Source organism: Pseudophryne corroboree, chromosome 6 (assembly GCF_028390025.1).
Source record: "Pseudophryne corroboree isolate aPseCor3 chromosome 6, aPseCor3.hap2, whole genome shotgun sequence".
Classification (NCBI taxonomy): domain Eukaryota; kingdom Metazoa; phylum Chordata; class Amphibia; order Anura; family Myobatrachidae; genus Pseudophryne; species Pseudophryne corroboree.
In genome coordinates this window covers 21,660,302-21,677,182 of record NC_086449.1, presented here as the reverse complement: position 1 = coordinate 21,677,182, position 16,881 = coordinate 21,660,302, and the positions used below count along the sequence as shown (strand labels likewise).

At 44.6% G+C, this 16,881-nt stretch overlaps 1 protein-coding gene and 2 pseudogenes across 1 annotated transcript; all 3 read right to left on the bottom strand.

Annotated features, from left to right (window-relative positions):
- Positions 1–2,269: 2,269 nt before the first annotated feature.
- On the bottom strand, positions 2,270–3,211 carry LOC134934139 (olfactory receptor 11A1-like). Its single transcript, XM_063929639.1, has one exon. It carries the CDS (start codon positions 3,209–3,211, stop codon positions 2,270–2,272), a length of 942 nt encoding a protein of 313 aa, XP_063785709.1.
- Positions 3,212–14,970: 11,759 nt separating this feature from the next.
- On the bottom strand, positions 14,971–15,090 carry LOC134937038 (5S ribosomal RNA; annotated as a pseudogene).
- A 229-nt stretch (positions 15,091–15,319) lies between these two features.
- Positions 15,320–15,439, bottom strand: LOC134937672 (5S ribosomal RNA; annotated as a pseudogene).
- Positions 15,440–16,881: the final 1,442 nt, after the last annotated feature.

The window sequence follows — 16,881 nt, the reverse complement described above, 5'->3', positions numbered from 1 at the left end:
TGATGACAGTATAGGACAAGTACAGGGTAAATACACATAGTTACATCAGCAGATGACACTGGACTAAGTATCAGGTGGCAGAAGACTGCTGGATGTGGTGCAGTTGAATATTATTAAAGTAAGAAAGGATAAGCACATGAGGGAAGAGGGCCCTGCTCGTGAGAGCTTACATTCTAAAGGGGAGGGGTAGACAGACAGGGGTGACACAGTTGGGGTGCATAGAGAGCCATATGTATTTCACAAAAAATGTTAAACGTCCCCTATACTGTCTTGGTTCTCACCCTGCACCATACTTGTCTCCTCTCCAGTGCGCTTCCAATCACAGTCAGTGGGGTCAGTTCAATAAACCATGAGTCCCTTTGCAGCACGACTAAGGGATCGGTCCAATTAGCTGTGATGGTCTCACAGGTGTGAGTCATCGCGGCAGCGAGCGCACTTTACGGTGGACCGAATTCCAACAAAAGTGCTTGCCACACCATAGAGGTCCGAGCAATTTTGTGCAAATTGTGGCTGATTTCATCCTGCAAAGGGTGCAAGATTAGGTGCCGTTGCCAGCGTTGAAATGCGGATAATTGGATCGACCACTCAGTGTGGTTACATGCAGCACTTACAGGACTTCCAGACTCAGATTCTTGTTCTCAGCCCAAAGGGCTGCTTACATACTTCCATGAGTCCTGGGTAAGATCAGCCCGCAAGGGGGATGAGTTGCAGTTCCGCTGGCAATGTTTTCATGCCATTACAATGGCATCTCACCTCTCAAGTGGGTGAGTTAAGTGACTCAGCTGACACCAGCAGGCTGAGACGGAACAGCTCCCAATCCTGCACCAGACAGTACTTTGGTTCTTTCTCTGGACTACTAATGCAGGTAGTGACCGGAGGCTCCTGCATTAGTAGTCCAGGGATAGAACCAAAGTAGCCAGGTAAACTCCTACTGAGATGGAAGATAATCTTAGCTGTGGTCAGGCTTCTGGGAGTGGAGACTACACTGGGTGCAGAGCCAGCAACCTTGTCTGAAGACTGAGGTCAAGTGGGGGCAGCCACAGCCATAGCAGCCCCCATTTGGCACAATTTAGCCATAATGCAGGTGACTGATAGTGTCTTGGTTTCTGGTTGGGGGCAGGGGGTATAATGGGATTGACAAATTATTTGCATTATTCTTGCTTTTGCTAATGAACAGTTGTGACTGGAGAACACCAAAGCCCCTGTACCAGCGATCACATTTAATGCACAAGTTTTTTCGATATGCACAGTCATGGTTAATGGCAAAAGATTCATTATGCTCTGAGGCCAAAAAGTTATGAAGCATAGTAAGGGTCAATGCCAGAGATTTGGTTCACTTGTATGCCAGATATCAGGAAGCACAGGCAGGGGCTCTTGGAGGTCAGGGGCAGGAGTTTATTGGAAACCAAGGTCAGGGTCAAGACCAATGGTAAATGTTTGCCAGGTAAATATTGTGGTTGAAGCATGCAAGGCACCGTGATGACATAATATGCAAGTCTACATAGTTTCCTCCATTAGATTGCATGGATATGTGAGACACAGCAACAACCTAGTATTCTCCGGACAATCCTGCCAACTGCTCGGGCACCAGAAACCTGATTTAAACCACCTCAATGGGAATGGCAAAGATTGTGGCAAGATGTGTTTATGAAAGCTGACTCTTACAGCATAACTGACCTGGTTATAAATTATAGGACATCGGGACAATATTGCTGTGATTCGGGACAAAGCTATAATATTGATGTTCGGAAATTAGGATTGATCAAAGGAATCCTTCAGTTAATAAATGTTTGTGAAATTCCTGAATAAAGTATCCCCAGAAAGTAACAGAATAACATGTCAATTCCTCATAAATGACCTATAAAAATAATGTATCTGGCATGAAGAGGGCCAAAGGGAATGGGACATGAGAAAGTCATGGGCAATGGCGCATGAAAGGGCCAGGGGCAATGAGACAGGAGAGGGCCATGATGCAATAGGACATGAAGGACAAAGGTAAATACTGTAGGACATAAAAGGCCAGGAAGCAATGAGACAAATTATTCTTGGGCCAAGAATAATTTGACATGAAATGGCCAAGTGCAAGAGGACATGAGAGGACATGGGGCAAAGGGACCTGAGATGGTCAGGGACAACAACACATGAGATGGAGTGATGAGGACTGGTAATTTCGCATTCCATATACATATAGAGTATATGCACAGATCTATGTTCCGAACACACTAATTGCACTATTGTACATGTACCTAAACTTTTTAATAGATGTCTTCTAGAATAATTTGTAAAACTGCTTACGTATTTCTTTATTCCTGAGGCAATATATAACAGGATTTAACAATGGGGTTCCCAAAGTGTACAAAAGAGACAAAGACTTGTTAATATTATTTGAGTGTCCTCCAGATGGAATGAGATAAATACTGAGGAGAGACCCATAGTAGGAACATACAATGGTCAGATGAGAGCTGCAGGTGGAAAAGGACTTCTGTCTGCCGGTGGTGGATGAGATCCCCATGATGGCAATGAAGATGGAGATATAGCTGCCTACAACAGACAGAAATGGGAAGAGGACTATGATATTGGTGAAGAAGAATATTTCTAACACAACAGGGGACGTGTCTGAGCAGGAAAGTTCCAGCATTGGGAGATAGTCACAGTAGAAATGGTCTATATTCATATTATTGCAGAATTGTAGCCGGCAGATCAGGAAGATGGTGATCTGCACAAAGAGGAATCCGAGTAACCATGACCATGTCACCAGATGGAGACGAAGCTTAGGATCCATAACAGAGGTATAACGCAATGGAACGCAAATGGCTAAAAATCGGTCAAAGGACATGACGGTGAGGAGATAACATTCTGTGGCAGTGCAGGAAGCAAAGACATAGAATTGGGTAATACACCCAGAAAAAGAGATGGAGCTACCGCCTAACAGGGTAACTTGCATCATCTTAGGGACAATATTGGTAGAGAACAGAAAGTCACATACAGAGAGGTGGCAGAGGAAGAAGTACATGGGGGACTGGGCCAGGTGACTGGTGGACACCAAAAGGATAATGAGAAGGTTTCCACTTACCGTCATAATGTACATTGTAAGGATACATATGAAGAGTAGTATCTTGTAGTCATGAAGATCCTGGAACCCAATGAGGAAGAAGTCTCGGCCTATGGTGTAGTTATGCTCAGACATAATCTGTTGGCAGACCATACACATATTACAAGATTATTTTCAAGATTAGAGAGTCAGTTTATATTGGACATAGAACTATCCTTGTCATAGATTGATGGATAAAAAAAATTATATCAGGAACAATGCCCTGTTATGCTATGATATCAGGTGGAGCTAACACAAGGTCACCCTTGTAGACCACACCTCTGGTTCTCATATGGTAGACGTGTCAGAGCGGAGGCTGACATATGTCCATATCAAAGTGACAATGGTACAGTTGGAAAATCATTTTCCAAACTCACAGCTTTGGCACTGACAAGTAAATGCAGCTATCATTAGGCTTACAATTTGGAGGAAACTTGGAAACATACTTTGAAAGTGGCTTTGGATAAAGAAAATGTTAAACTTGCAGACATTTTTTATAGGGATTTGCATAGTAACGCTCGGTGACATAAGGAAAATACGTATAAGGGGTTATTCAGAGTTGTTAGCAAACCAAAAAAAGCACTTTAATGGGCAAAATCATGCTGCACTACAGGTGGGGCAGATATAACATGTCCGGAGAGAGGTAGATTTGGGTGGGGTGCGTTCAAACTTAAATCTAAATGGCAGTGTAAAAATAAAGCAACCACTATTTACCCTGCACAGAAACAACATAACCCACCCAAATCTAACTCTCTCTGCACATGTTATATCTGCCCCACCTGCTGTGCAGCATGGTTTTGCCCCATTGCTAACTTTTTTGGTCAGCTAACAACTCTGAATTACAGTCATTGGGGGTAATTCAGAGTTGATTGCAGCAGCAAATTTGTTAGCAGTTGGGCAAAACCATGGCCCTCATTCCGAGTTGTTCGCTCGCAAGCTGTTTTTAGCAGCTTTGCACACGCTAAGCCGCCGCCTACTGGGAGTGAATCTTAGCTCATCAAAATTGCAACCGACGGATTCGCAATATTGCGAATAGACCTCTCTTAGCAGTTTCTGAGTAGCTCCAGACTTACTTGGCATCTGCGATCAGTTCAGTGCTTGTCGTTCCTGGTTTGACGTCACAAACACACCCAGCGTTCGTCCAGACACTACTCCGTTTCTCCGGCCACTCCCGCGTTTTTCACAGAAATGGTAGCGTTTTTCGCACACACCCATAAATCGGCCATTTTCCGCCCAGAAACACCCACTTCCTGTCAATCACATTACGATCACCAGAACGAAGAAAAAAAGTGAGTAAAATACCTAACTGCATAGCAAATTTACTTGGCGCAGTCGCAGTGCGGACATTACGCATGCGCAGTTAGCGGAAAATCGCTGCGATGCGAAGAAAAATACAGAGCGAACAACTCAGAATGACCACCCATGTGCACTGCAGGGGGGGCAAATGTAACATGTGCAGAGAGAGTTAGATTTGGGTGGGTTATTTTGTTTCTGTGCAGGGTAAATACTGGCTGCTTTATTTTACACTGCGATTACACCTTCCCCTGCACGGCAACTACCTGATTGCTGCAGTGCAAAAAATAGCCTGCGTGCGATCAGTTCTGAGTCACCCCCTTTAAACGTGTGGAGTTTGATTTGTTTTCTGCACAAAGTTACTAATCTAAACTCTATTTCTCAGTTTGTCGTTGCTGTTGAATACTATGAATCCACTTGGATATTTTCTAATTTGAAACAATGACAAAGGACTGCCATGAAACAATGACAAAGAATTGCCATGAAACAATGACAAAGGATTGCCATGAAACAATGACAAAGAATTGCCATGAAACAATGACAAAGGATTGCCATGAAACAATGACAAAGGATTGCCATGAAACAATGACAAAGGATTGCCATGAAACAATGACAAAGGATTGCCATGAAACAATGACAAAGGATTGCCATGAAACAATGACAAAGGATTGCCATAAAACAATGGACAATTTAAAATTCAAGCAGTTCTGTTTTCTGCCACATAATAAAGTGAAACAGACTAATTCCCAAGGGAAGGTTGAACGTGTCAGTAATACTGTTTTACATATTTCAACACAAAAATAAATATATGTAATTTAGCACATTAATTTTATGCTATAAATCTGTAATAATCCATAATAACAATTTGATTGCATTGGGTTTTAGGGGTGTCCTGAAAATTACCTTCTTCTGTCCCACCATTAGTGTTCAGAAACAATAAGATGGAGACAGCCTGGCTGTGTGACGGAGGTCCAGAGTGACAGAGTTTGTGCCTATCTGAAAGCCATTTGAATTAGCTTGTATTAGAAGGGAAAATACTCACTTACCTGCTGCTGTAGGTACAACGCAGTAGAGCTCAGGTCAGCACAGAGGTAGATTTCTGTGTCTGAGTGTAAACCAGTTACAGTTATATAGGCAGAGAGAGGAGACCCCAATGAGTACTAATTGCTGTACAATCCTCTAGTGATCCCATTATATTTCCAGTACACCTTATCATGCAGCAAAAGTTCTTAAGACATTTATGTAGTAAACCAAATATTTGTAAATGGAAAATAAATTCCTGACACAAATAATCTTGAGCTGTGATGGAAATATTATGGATACATTAAAACAAGATATTGTCTGTCTGTTAATAGTAACAATGTTTGAGGTCCTCTTTATAAAATACTAAGAATATGTCATTTCAATTTTTTTCCATATTTGTCATATATACTGTAACACCAAAACCACCTACCTAAATTTACCTTTTTTAAGTGCTATTAAGATGTAGACGTCAAGAGTGGTTGGACTTGGTTTGTGACTCTGTACATTAATATTCTATCTTCATTGTATGAAAGAATGGAGACACACTTTCACTTGTGGTTTTAGATAATGGACACCAACAACAGGAAGGAGAACCAGAGGAGTGGGTGATGTAGCCAATGTACCCAGGCCTCAGGGCAAGCTGCACCAAATCTTGCCACCGTGGATATTGACATATGACCCGAAAAACCTAGGCCCAGATTTATCAAGCATTGGAGATTAATAAATTGCACGGTGATAAAGTACCAACCAACCAGTTTCTAACTATCATGTTACCGACTGTGTTGTAAAAATGACAGTTAGGAGCCGTTTGGTTGGTAATTTATCACCGAGCAATTTATCACACGCCAAGGCGTGACAAATCTGGGCCATATCTGGGCCAGTCATCATTCTAATAGTAGTATTATACCTGCCATCCCAAGGAAATTAAGACAGCACTTGTTGAGACAACCAATTGACTTATAACCTGCCCCATTTGTTTAGTCTCAACCCTTTAAAATAGGACTTGGCATATATGGGCAAACCATTAGCATCAATGTGCCTGCCTTTGCCTTGATGGTTAATGGAGCTAAGGCAGTTTTATGTGACGGGACATCCCATGGATATGACCATTACAGCAGTGAAGAGAGAATTTCATTGGTCATTGTAAGCCCTGTAGTATCTGTATATTATCATAGCCTGGGTCTACTGTGCACTATAGAGTTGCATCAGTAGCTGGTGGGCTTGGACAATAAGGACAATAAGAAGCAATCAGATCCAGACTCTTAATAATGATTGATGAAAGGGCAGCTCTGGACTCTGGAAACCATATGGCAGGACTCCGTCTTGCTTATCCACAATTTGACCTGTGTAAATTCTGTTGTACAATTAAGCGTTAAATTGATAAATGTGGATTATTGATCTGTTATGATTCTCAGTGCAGGATACCCAGGGGGGAGGGGGGGGGGGAGGGGGTTCAGGAGTCAGATGTGATGAAATATTATTATTATTATTATTATTATTATTATTATTATTATTTATATGGTGTCCACAGTACTTTACAAAGGACACAAATAGAAACAGTATGAAGAAAACAAGAAAAGGTTACTTACAGTAGAAATCATTGTCACAAACTGATCACTCACCGCTGCAGGTTCTGGGGTCCTTCCATTGCTGGTGTGGTTGCTCGCGGTGCAATGTGGTCGTGTGGGGATGCAGCGTGATCGGTGGCAGAGGTGATGCAGGTTCTGGAAGCCAGGAGAGTGGGGACCTAATGGCCGGAGGCACCGCTGTGTGTCTGCAGTATAGGAGGTGGCCTTGTTGGAGACCAAATGCCGCACCTGTGAGCACCTGTGGGTAAGTGTTAGCCAATCCCGTGCTGGTGTGGCCTATAAGCAGGCTGGGATTAATTCACTCTTGGCCAGTGCTTTGTTGTAGCTATTCTGTACCCTAGCTCTGTGCTCTCTCCGAGGATTTCTGTGTGATTCCAGTGGTCCTGATATCGCTTCTGCTCCCAGAGGTCTGCCTGCAGCCTTCACCACAAGTCAATCGCTCTCCAAGTGGTAACAAGCAGAGTCCTGTGAGAGGTTATTCTGTCGTTCAGTGACTGCCTGCTATAATCACACAGCCTGTGGAGGTTTATGCTTAATCCTGGTCCTCGTTTACTTATCTCTCAGTTTAACCCATTCTTCACCATTGTCTTCTGCTGCAGCTTTTCACAGTGTTTCAAATATAATCTCCACAACCTGCAAGTACTCCTTTCAGTATTGTATCTACATTTTTGCATCATTCAAAGACAATTCTTCACAGTTCTCCAGTTCAGCCTTTAAGCGTCAGTAACAAGTCTTCACAGTTATTCATCTTTGTCTGCAATATCCAGTTTACACTTCTTTACAGTTTGGCACCAATCATTGCTTTATATTGGACAATTCTCCATTAATCTACAGGCACGTTTTATCTTATTCATATGAACATTTCTTCAATGCATCTTTAATACAGATCCTGCTTATCATTATGCCATTCTTTGCAGTAAGTCAGATTATATATGGTGTCTAATAATTGTCATTTAACTCCTTACTGGAATTTTAGCCTTTTAATAAATATATGAAACGGAACATTCTTCATCCTTCCTGTTTTCACCATACTACTGAATCAACACCTTCGGATGGTTCAAGGTTAGTGGATTCACAAAATCAGTCAGTCCTGACAGACATGGACATGCAAAGGTGTCAAGAGGAGCATGGAGCGGGTTCTAATTATCTGGCCCCAGACTTGCTGGAGGGGCAAGTTGGGAGCTTGTGTCCCCTCACTCAATCCTCACCTTTCAGCCAGCAGGGGCCACTGAACTACAGAAGTCCTCCTCTGCCTGCAGGGGTGAGGAGCAATACAGTCACACTGATCGTGCCTTCAATGGATGGGTTCCTGTTGTGTACAGAACTATTTTTAGTAGATTTTTAGACGGCATGACCATACTCCCCCCCCCCTTCCCTCAAAATTAGGCCTGGATGCCCACTTTATGCCCCTGTGGACATGGTTTATCAACATTGCTGTTTCAGTGGTCATAATACTCAAATAAGCAGCAGGGTGTCAGCACCCAAGGGTTAGTTGCCATTGTATGCAGTGGGGAGGACTTGATGGTTTAACTGAGGAAAGGAAAAGCAGATAAGGGAAGAGGGCCCTGCTCGTGAGAACTTACAGTCTAAGGTGTAGGGGTAGAGAAACTGGGATGACACAGAGGGGTATATTTACTAAGGTCCCGATTTTGACCGAGATGCCGTTTTTTCTTCAAAGTGTCATCTCGGTCATTTACTAAACTCAAATCACGGCAGTGATGAGGGCATTCGTATTTTTTTGGAAGTCCAAGAAAAAAAATACGAATGAATACACCATCGGTCAAATACGCCAGCAAATTAGTAGAACTCGGTCATTTACTAAAAAGTGCAAATCTCAAAATAGCCAAACACTGCCGTGAAAAATTACAAATCGTAAAAAAGTGCTAAAAAAAAACAGACCTGCTTTTTTGAGCCGTGATTGGATAGGCATGCACGGATCCATGAGATCCGTGCATGTATATCAGTGGGAAGGGGTGGGAAAGTGTTAATTTTCAAAAACAAAATTGCGCGGGGTCCCCCCTCCTAAGCATAACCAGCCTCTGGCTCTTTGAGCCGGTCCTGGTTGCAAAAATATGGGGCAAAAATTGACAGGGGTTCCCCCATATTTAAGCAACCAGCACCGGGCTCTGCACCTGGTCCTGGTTCCAAAAATACGGGGCACAAAAAGCGTAGGGGTCCCCCGTATTTTTGAAACCAGCACCGGGCTCCACTAGCTGGACAGATAATGCCACAGCCGGGGGTCACTTTTATACAGTGCCCTGCGGCCGTGGCATCAAATATCCAGCTAGTCACCCCTTGCCGGGGTACCCTGGGGGAGTGGGGACCCCTTCAATCAAGGGGTCCCCCCAGCCACCCAAGGGCCAGGGGTGAAGCCCGAGGCTGTCCCCCCCATCCAATGGGCTGCGGATGGGGGGCTGATAGCCAGGGGTGTATCTACCTATTGGCCAGGATGGCACTCGCCAGTGGCGCCAGACAAGGAGGGGGCGCCACCTGGCTATGCCACCCGCGGCCAAAGGATAAAAAAGCAGTACTGTCAGACTGTACCTGGTAAGAGTCTGTTACTGCTGGAGCAGCGCTGGTGTCCGGCAGCACCACACTTGTAATCAGACTCAAAATAAACTACAGCTCCCAGCAGCCCTTGTTGCTAGGAGCTTCTGGCAGCAAGGGCTGCTGGGAACTGTAGTTTATTGTGAGTTTGATTACAAATGCAGTGCTGCCAAACACTAGTTTGATCACTAGTGCAGTGCGGTGCTGCCGGACACTAGTCTGATCACTAGTGCAGTGCCGTGCTGACGAACACCGGCGGCGCACTGGCAGTAACAGACTCTCACCAGGTACACAGCAATTGTTATATAACACAGTGCTATAGATCTGTTTGTTGTTGAAGATAATAAAAAAGTGTCAGTGTTTGGGAGAAGGGACTGTAGAATCTGGAAATCTACACGATTTTCATGCATGTTAGATGCAGGGGCGGATCCAGAAGAAAATGATAGGGGGGGCACCATGGAAGGGGCAAGTACATTTGCGTGCAGCTTCGGTGCATGTGAGGTGGCGCTTCTTATACAATGCCCACAGTTGTAGCCCTCATTATGCAATGTCCACTGTACTGGTAGTGCCCCTTATATAGACCCCATAGTAATGGTGTCCCTTATGCAATGCCCGTATTGCCCCCAGTAGTAATGTTGCCTGTAGTAATGCCCCCAGTCATTATGCCCCCAGTGGTAATGCCCCTGCAGTTATGACCCCAGTAGTTTAGCCACCAGTAGTAATGCCCCCCTGTAGTTTGCCCCATTGCAGTTTAGCCCCTGTAGTTATGCCCCCCTTATAGTTTAGCCTCCAGTAGTAATGCCCCCAGTAGTTTGGCCCCTGTAGTTATGCCCCCAGTAGTTTGTCCCCCCTGTAGTTTAGCCCCCAAGTAGTAATGCCCCTGTAGTTTAGCCCCCAAGTAGTAATGCCCCTGTAGTTTAGCCCCCAAGTAGTAATGCCCCTGTAGTTTAGCCCCCAAGTAGTAATGCCCCCTGTAGGTGCCCCCCAGTAATAATGCCCCCAGTAGCTGCCCCCCCCCAGTAATAATGCCCCAGTAGCTGCCCCCCCCAGTAGTGATGCCCCCAGTTATAATGCCCCCAGTAATAATGCCCCCCTCAGTAGTAATGCCCCTTGTTGATGCCCCCCCAGTAGTAATGTCCCCCCGTAGTTTCCCCCCAGGAGATGCCCCCGCTGCATTAAGGAAGAAAAAAACATAATACTTACCGAGCCCCGTTCCCGCGCCGCTGCAGTCCTCCTTCTGGCTGGCGTCCTCTCCTCAGTACTATGAGAGAGACGTCATGACTGACGTCTCTCCCATAGCGCACGGCGCAGTGACAGCGCCGGAAGCTGGAGCTCAGTACTGAGCTCCTGCCTCCGGCTACCGCTGTGCAGGGAGACAGGCGCCTGCTGGTAACACAATCTCAGCGGGCGCCCATCATCTCCCTGTGCGGCGCCGCCGCCGCGGGGGGACGGGACGGGGGGAGGCCACAAATGACAGGGGGGGCACGGGCCCGAGTGCCCCCCCCCTGGATCCGCCACTGGTTAGATGTAAGTAAGTCGTAAGTAAGTGAAAACTTACTTGTTGAGTGTAATAAAGAAAATACATATCTTACCTGTTTCAAGACCATGTTCAAGGAAACATATATCAGTTAATTGTATAATTGATCATTTTATCTTGGAAATGATGGCACCGTGATGATTTTTCTAACAGGAAGCACTTCTACCATCCAACTAATGGCGTTTGGTTAATGGCTGGGTCCATATGAGGCTCATCTCACTGCAGCTCGTTAGCATTTCATTCAGGATACAGTCAAGATGCCGGCGTTTGGCATCTCGGCGATCGGAAAGCTGACGCCAGCATACTGAAACTTCTCGGAATGCTGATGCTGGCATCCCAACATAGATAGCGATGCAGAATGCCAAAATCCGGATTGAGTTGGTGCCAAAGTCTGTACTGGCAAGCAACGTCAGAGGGTTAGGCTGCGAGGGCGGGAGGGCTAGGGTTAGGCTGCAGGGAGGGAGATTAGGAAGGGTGGGTTAGGGTTAGGCACCACTGTAGCTTTTGGGGGAGGGGGGCAGGTTAAGGTCAGGCTGTGGGAAAGGTGGGTTGGGGGGGAGGGATGGTGTAACGTGAATACAAGACACTACTGTGTGGTGTAATGTGAATGAGGGACACTACTGTGTGGCATAATTTGAATTGGAAGTACTATTGTGTCCACGCCCTTCCCCCACAAGGCCATGCCCCTTATTCCAAATGTGTGTAGGGGGGGCGCCAGCCCCTTACTTTGCCAGGGGCGCTCGGACCCCTAGATACACCCCTGCTGATAGCCTTTGTTTAAAGTTATGAATATTGTTTTTAGTAGCAGTACTACAAAGCCCAGCAAGCCTCCCCCGCAAGCTGGTACTTGGAGAACCACAAGTACCAGCATGCGGCGGAAAAACGGGCCCGCTGGTACCTGTAGTACTACTGCTAAAAAAATACCCCAATAAAGACAGAAGACACACACCGGGAACGTATAACTTTAATACATACATACATACCAACATACATACATACTTACCTTATATTCACACGAGGGTCGGTTCTCTTCTCCAGTAGAATCCATGGGGTACCTGTTGAAAAAATTATACTCACAAAATCCAGTGTAGATCGGTCCTCTTCTGCTGGAAATCCATTTGTAATCCAGGTACTTGTGAAAAAAACAAAAACGAATAACCGACCACGAACTGAAAGGGGCCCCATGTTTTCACATGGGACCCCTTTCCCCGAATGCCAGAAACCCCCTCTGACTTATGTCTAAGTGGGTTTCTTCAGCCAATCAGGGAGCGCCACGTTGTGGCACCCTCCTGATCGGCTGTGTGCTCCTGTACTGACTGACAGGCGGCACACGGCAGTGTTACAATGTAGCGCCTATGCGCTCCATTGTAACCAATGGTGGGAACTTTGTGGTCAGCGGTTGACCGAAAGTGACCTCAGCGCTGAGCAAAAAATTTGGAATCAATATGAATTCTCGTATTATACTTTATATACCTTACCCTATACCTTGAGAGGTTTTAGGGGTATTTATATTAAAATTTTATGTTTTAATACTATATAGCTGAATTTGCAAAATAGTGTGCCCAGAAAAATATATTTTTGCCCGAAAGTAACCTCACCGCTGACCGAAAAGTTCCCACCATTGGTTACAATGGAGCGCATAGGCGTTACATTGTAACACTGCCGTGTGCCGCCTGTCAGTCAGTACAGGAGCACGCAGCCGATCAGGAGGGTGCCACAACGTGGCGCTCCCTGATTGGCTGAAAAAACCCACTTAGACATAAGTCAGAGGGGGTTTCTGGCATTCGGGGAAAGGGGTCCCATGTGAAAACATGGGGCCCCTTTCAGTTCGTGGTCGGTTATTCGTTTTTTTTTTTCACAAGTACCTGGATTACAAATGGATTTCCAGCAGAAGAGGACCGATCTACACTGGATTTTGTGAGTATAATTTTTTCAACAGGTACCCCATGGATTCTACTGGAGAAGAGGACCGACCCTCGTGTGAACATAAGGTAAGTATGTATGTATGTATGTTGGTATGTATGTATGTATTAAAGTTATATGTTCACAGTGTGTGTCTTCTGTCTTTATTGGGGTATTTTTTTAGTAGTAGTACTACAGGTACCAGCGGGCCCGTTTTTCCGCCGCATGCTGGTACTTGTGGTTCTCCAAGTACCAGCTTGCGGGGGAGGCTTGCTGGGCCTTGTAGTACTGCTACTAAAAACAATATTCATAACTTTAAACAAAGGCTATCAGCCCCCCATTCGCAGCCCATTGGATGGGGGGGACAGCCTCGGGCTTCACCCCTTGCCCTTGGGTGGCTGGGGGGGGGGACCCCTTGATTGAAGGGGCCCCACTCCCCCTGGGTACCCCGGCCAGGGGTGACTAGTTGGATATTTGATGCCACGGCCGCAGGGCACTGTATAAAAGTGACCCCCGGCTGTGGCAGCTTAGTAAATAGTCGTAATAAATTCAAAAAGTTGCAATTTTACACTTTCGATGTCATTCGTGATTGAACTTTGACCTCTTTCGGAAAATTACGAATGTTAGTAAATATACCTCAGAGTGTGGAGTCAGTGAACAAGGTGCAGTTAGTTAGGATGAGAGCTGGAAGGCTTTGATGAAGAAGTGGGTCTGAAGTTTTGTAGAGAGGGTGAAAGTCTGATAAGAAGAGGGAGATAATTCCAGATGTTGGGAGCAGTATGGCCAAGATCTTGGAGGTGGGAGTGGTAGAGACTAATCAGATGGGAGGAGAAGCAGCATTCATTTGCAAAGCTCAGTGGTCATGCAGGAGTGTGAAGGGAGATTAGGTCAGATGTAAATGGGGGAGGAGTGGGTGAGGGCTTTGTAAGTGAGTGTGTGAAGCTTACATTGGATTCTGAAGGGGAAGGGAAGCCAGTTTATTGTTATAGGAGAAGGGAAGCAGATATAGTGTATTTGGAGAGGAAGATGAGCCAGGCAGCAGCATGGATGACAGGCTGGAGAGGACAAAGGTGGGAGACAGGGAGGCCTGATAAAAGTAGGTTACAGTTATCCATGGTATACCTCTTATACTTGACCAGTAGTCCAAGGTAAGATGTACTGGTAACAATCAAAGGGCTTCATACAGCACGTGCAGAGCAAACAAAAGCAATTCAGAATCCAGGCTGTAGTGCAATGCTGAGCAGGATCTCTGGATGTCACTGGATGCTGTAATGGAACCATATGCAGAAACAGAAACAGAAACAGAAACACCAGTGTCCAGTTTTAACACCGTGTCAGTGGGTCATAAGTAAAAGCTGATGATTCTGAGCAATAGTAACAAATAAGGCAACGGTTAACTATTTGCAGGTGCAATTCTGATTAGTAATGAGAGCTGAGTCCAGGCAGAAGTTGAAAAACCAGAGTAGGTGCTTACAAGGCTGAACACCTAAACAATGGATTTTGAACCCTTTCTGTCCCTCATTTCATTAGTAGAATGATTGAGGAATCATCTGAGGAATATCTAAGTTGTCGAGAAAAAAACAAAACAAAGAAGTGTTGGAAAGTAGACTCTTTTTTGGGAGCACTCTAATTCAGAGGGTGGGAATGTAATTTATTAATACTGATAAAACCATTTTTATTAGGTTACACATTAAAATTTTAAGGAGTATCTGCGTGAAAAATTAGAAACTTTGCGAAAATATAGAACAGATTACAAATAGTACGTGATATCCATATCACAATGTATTAGTTACCGGAGATTAATGGCTGTGGTAACAGAGTTCATTAATCATTACACATACAGACTCATGTAATGTATGACCATCATTTGTTCAGCAGATATCCATTGTGGATTACAATAAATGCAGAGAATTAAATCATAGGTCATATGAGAGTCGGGTACCCAGTAGTATATATATAGGTGGGTGACACTGTAGAGGGGAGTCAATTTCTTGCAGTACCAGGGTGTTCAGAGGTGGTCTCCCATCCTAGTACTAACCCGGCCTTTCACTGCTTAGCTTCCAAGGTCAGAAGAGATTGGACATCTCCAGTGATGTATGACCGCAAATATTGTACTCTCCCTCTTAGATCACCTAAATGCGTGCAGCCACCTGGTTTAGTCACCCTTTGACATGGCAGTCACAAATAAGATATAAACATGAGTGACGGCCTGTTTTGTAGAGAAAAGGTTACACAGAATCCACAATTGGGGCTTGCCTTTTCACTGATGCAAACCAATTTTTTGGAGTTCCAAATGCCCAATATTTTGGGTGCGGATGACACTATAGGGAAATCAATTTGTTGCAGTACCTGTGTGTTCAAAGGTGGTCACCCATCCTCTTACTAGCCCGGCCTTTCACTGCTTAGCTTCCAATGTCAGAAGAGATTGGGCATTTCCAGTGAGGTATGACCGCAAATATTGTACTCACCCTCCTGAGTCATCCTGGTTTATAAATTGTGATTGCCGAACATAGCGATTTTTATATACATATGGTACAATGGTCGAAAAATTAAATGAGATAATGTGTAGCCACCTGGCTTAATCACCCTGTAACATATCAACCACAGATAACAATATACACATGAGTGAAGGCCTATTATGTGGGTAAAATTCCTGGACACCACACAATGTCCACAATTAGGACTTGCCTATCACTCCTGAAAACGCCCAAAGGACACCAGAACGGCCAGACCAAAATCAGTCACTATATAAGTGCAGGATATAATTATGCTGCACAGCAATAAGTTTTCTAAATGATCAATTATAGTACACCCTTATGCACTAAACCAGACAATAGCTGTAAGGTGCCTGATGCCTAGAACCTCTAATGAGTACCTGCGTAAATATAGGAAAGCAGGCTGGAACTAGGTGCTTGTAGATAATTTGCACAATTGTTGATTTGCTTGAGCCTAATGAGTTCTAAGTTCTGAGCATTTGCAGAAATTTGCCATTATTGAAAATTACATTTCAGAGGAGAAACACAGTCAATGATACCTGTAGAATTGATATCAGCTTGCTATTGATGTTTATAGCCAGTATGGATAATCCCAATTATATACCTTGATGCTGAAGGTATAAAGTCCTTGTGGTATTACTGGTTGGGACTGTTTATCCTGTATTGCTCTTTAACATAATATGAGAGTGACAATGTGGCTGGAGAATATGATGTCACTTGTAATGGCTGCTACTAGCTCAAAGAAAAAAGGAAAAAAGGAGAAAAGAGAAGAATAAAGGGAGGAAAAAATGTTTTTGTGCTGACAGGCTGATTATTATGTGTGCAGATCACAAAATACGGAGTGCGGGGAATACGATACCAGCTCCGGTCTTAATGCTGTCACTGTGGGACCCGCCTGCTGCCGTGTTCGTGCTCCAGAGACTCCAGGGGCTGCAGCGGCGTGTGGTCGAGGTCTCCCCGTTCAGAAGAGGGAGCTTGCGGCCGTTGCCTGGTGATCGTCCTCGGGATTCCGGCTAGTGCGGTCACGTGTGCGCATCACATGATCGCAGTACTTCCTCCTGACATACATTTCGCATTGAATGTTTGATCACAGGACGTGATGTGTTAGCTGAGAGTTGCAGTTTTTAAACAAGAGTACTAATGATTAATTGGACCTAATAATCGTTTAACACTGGGTCAACCCACATTGGATCATTTAATTGCATGGTTGAGGATCCTGGATGTTTCTAAAGGACGGCAATTAAAGATGTATAAATAATGTATATGGTTTCCAGAGTGTGGTTTGCAGGAGGTGAATTAATAAAGGCTGTATCCTGAGATCATGGTTAATAATATATTTCTTATTTGTATGCCAATTGATTTATTGATGGGCTAAGTTCATTAATTGATTTATGTGACGTATCG

What these genes read in the sequence shown, in the direction of transcription:
- LOC134934139 (XM_063929639.1), bottom strand. Translation starts at nt 3,211, where the DNA reads ATGTGTATGGTCTGCCAACAGATTATGTCTGAGCATAACTACACCATA.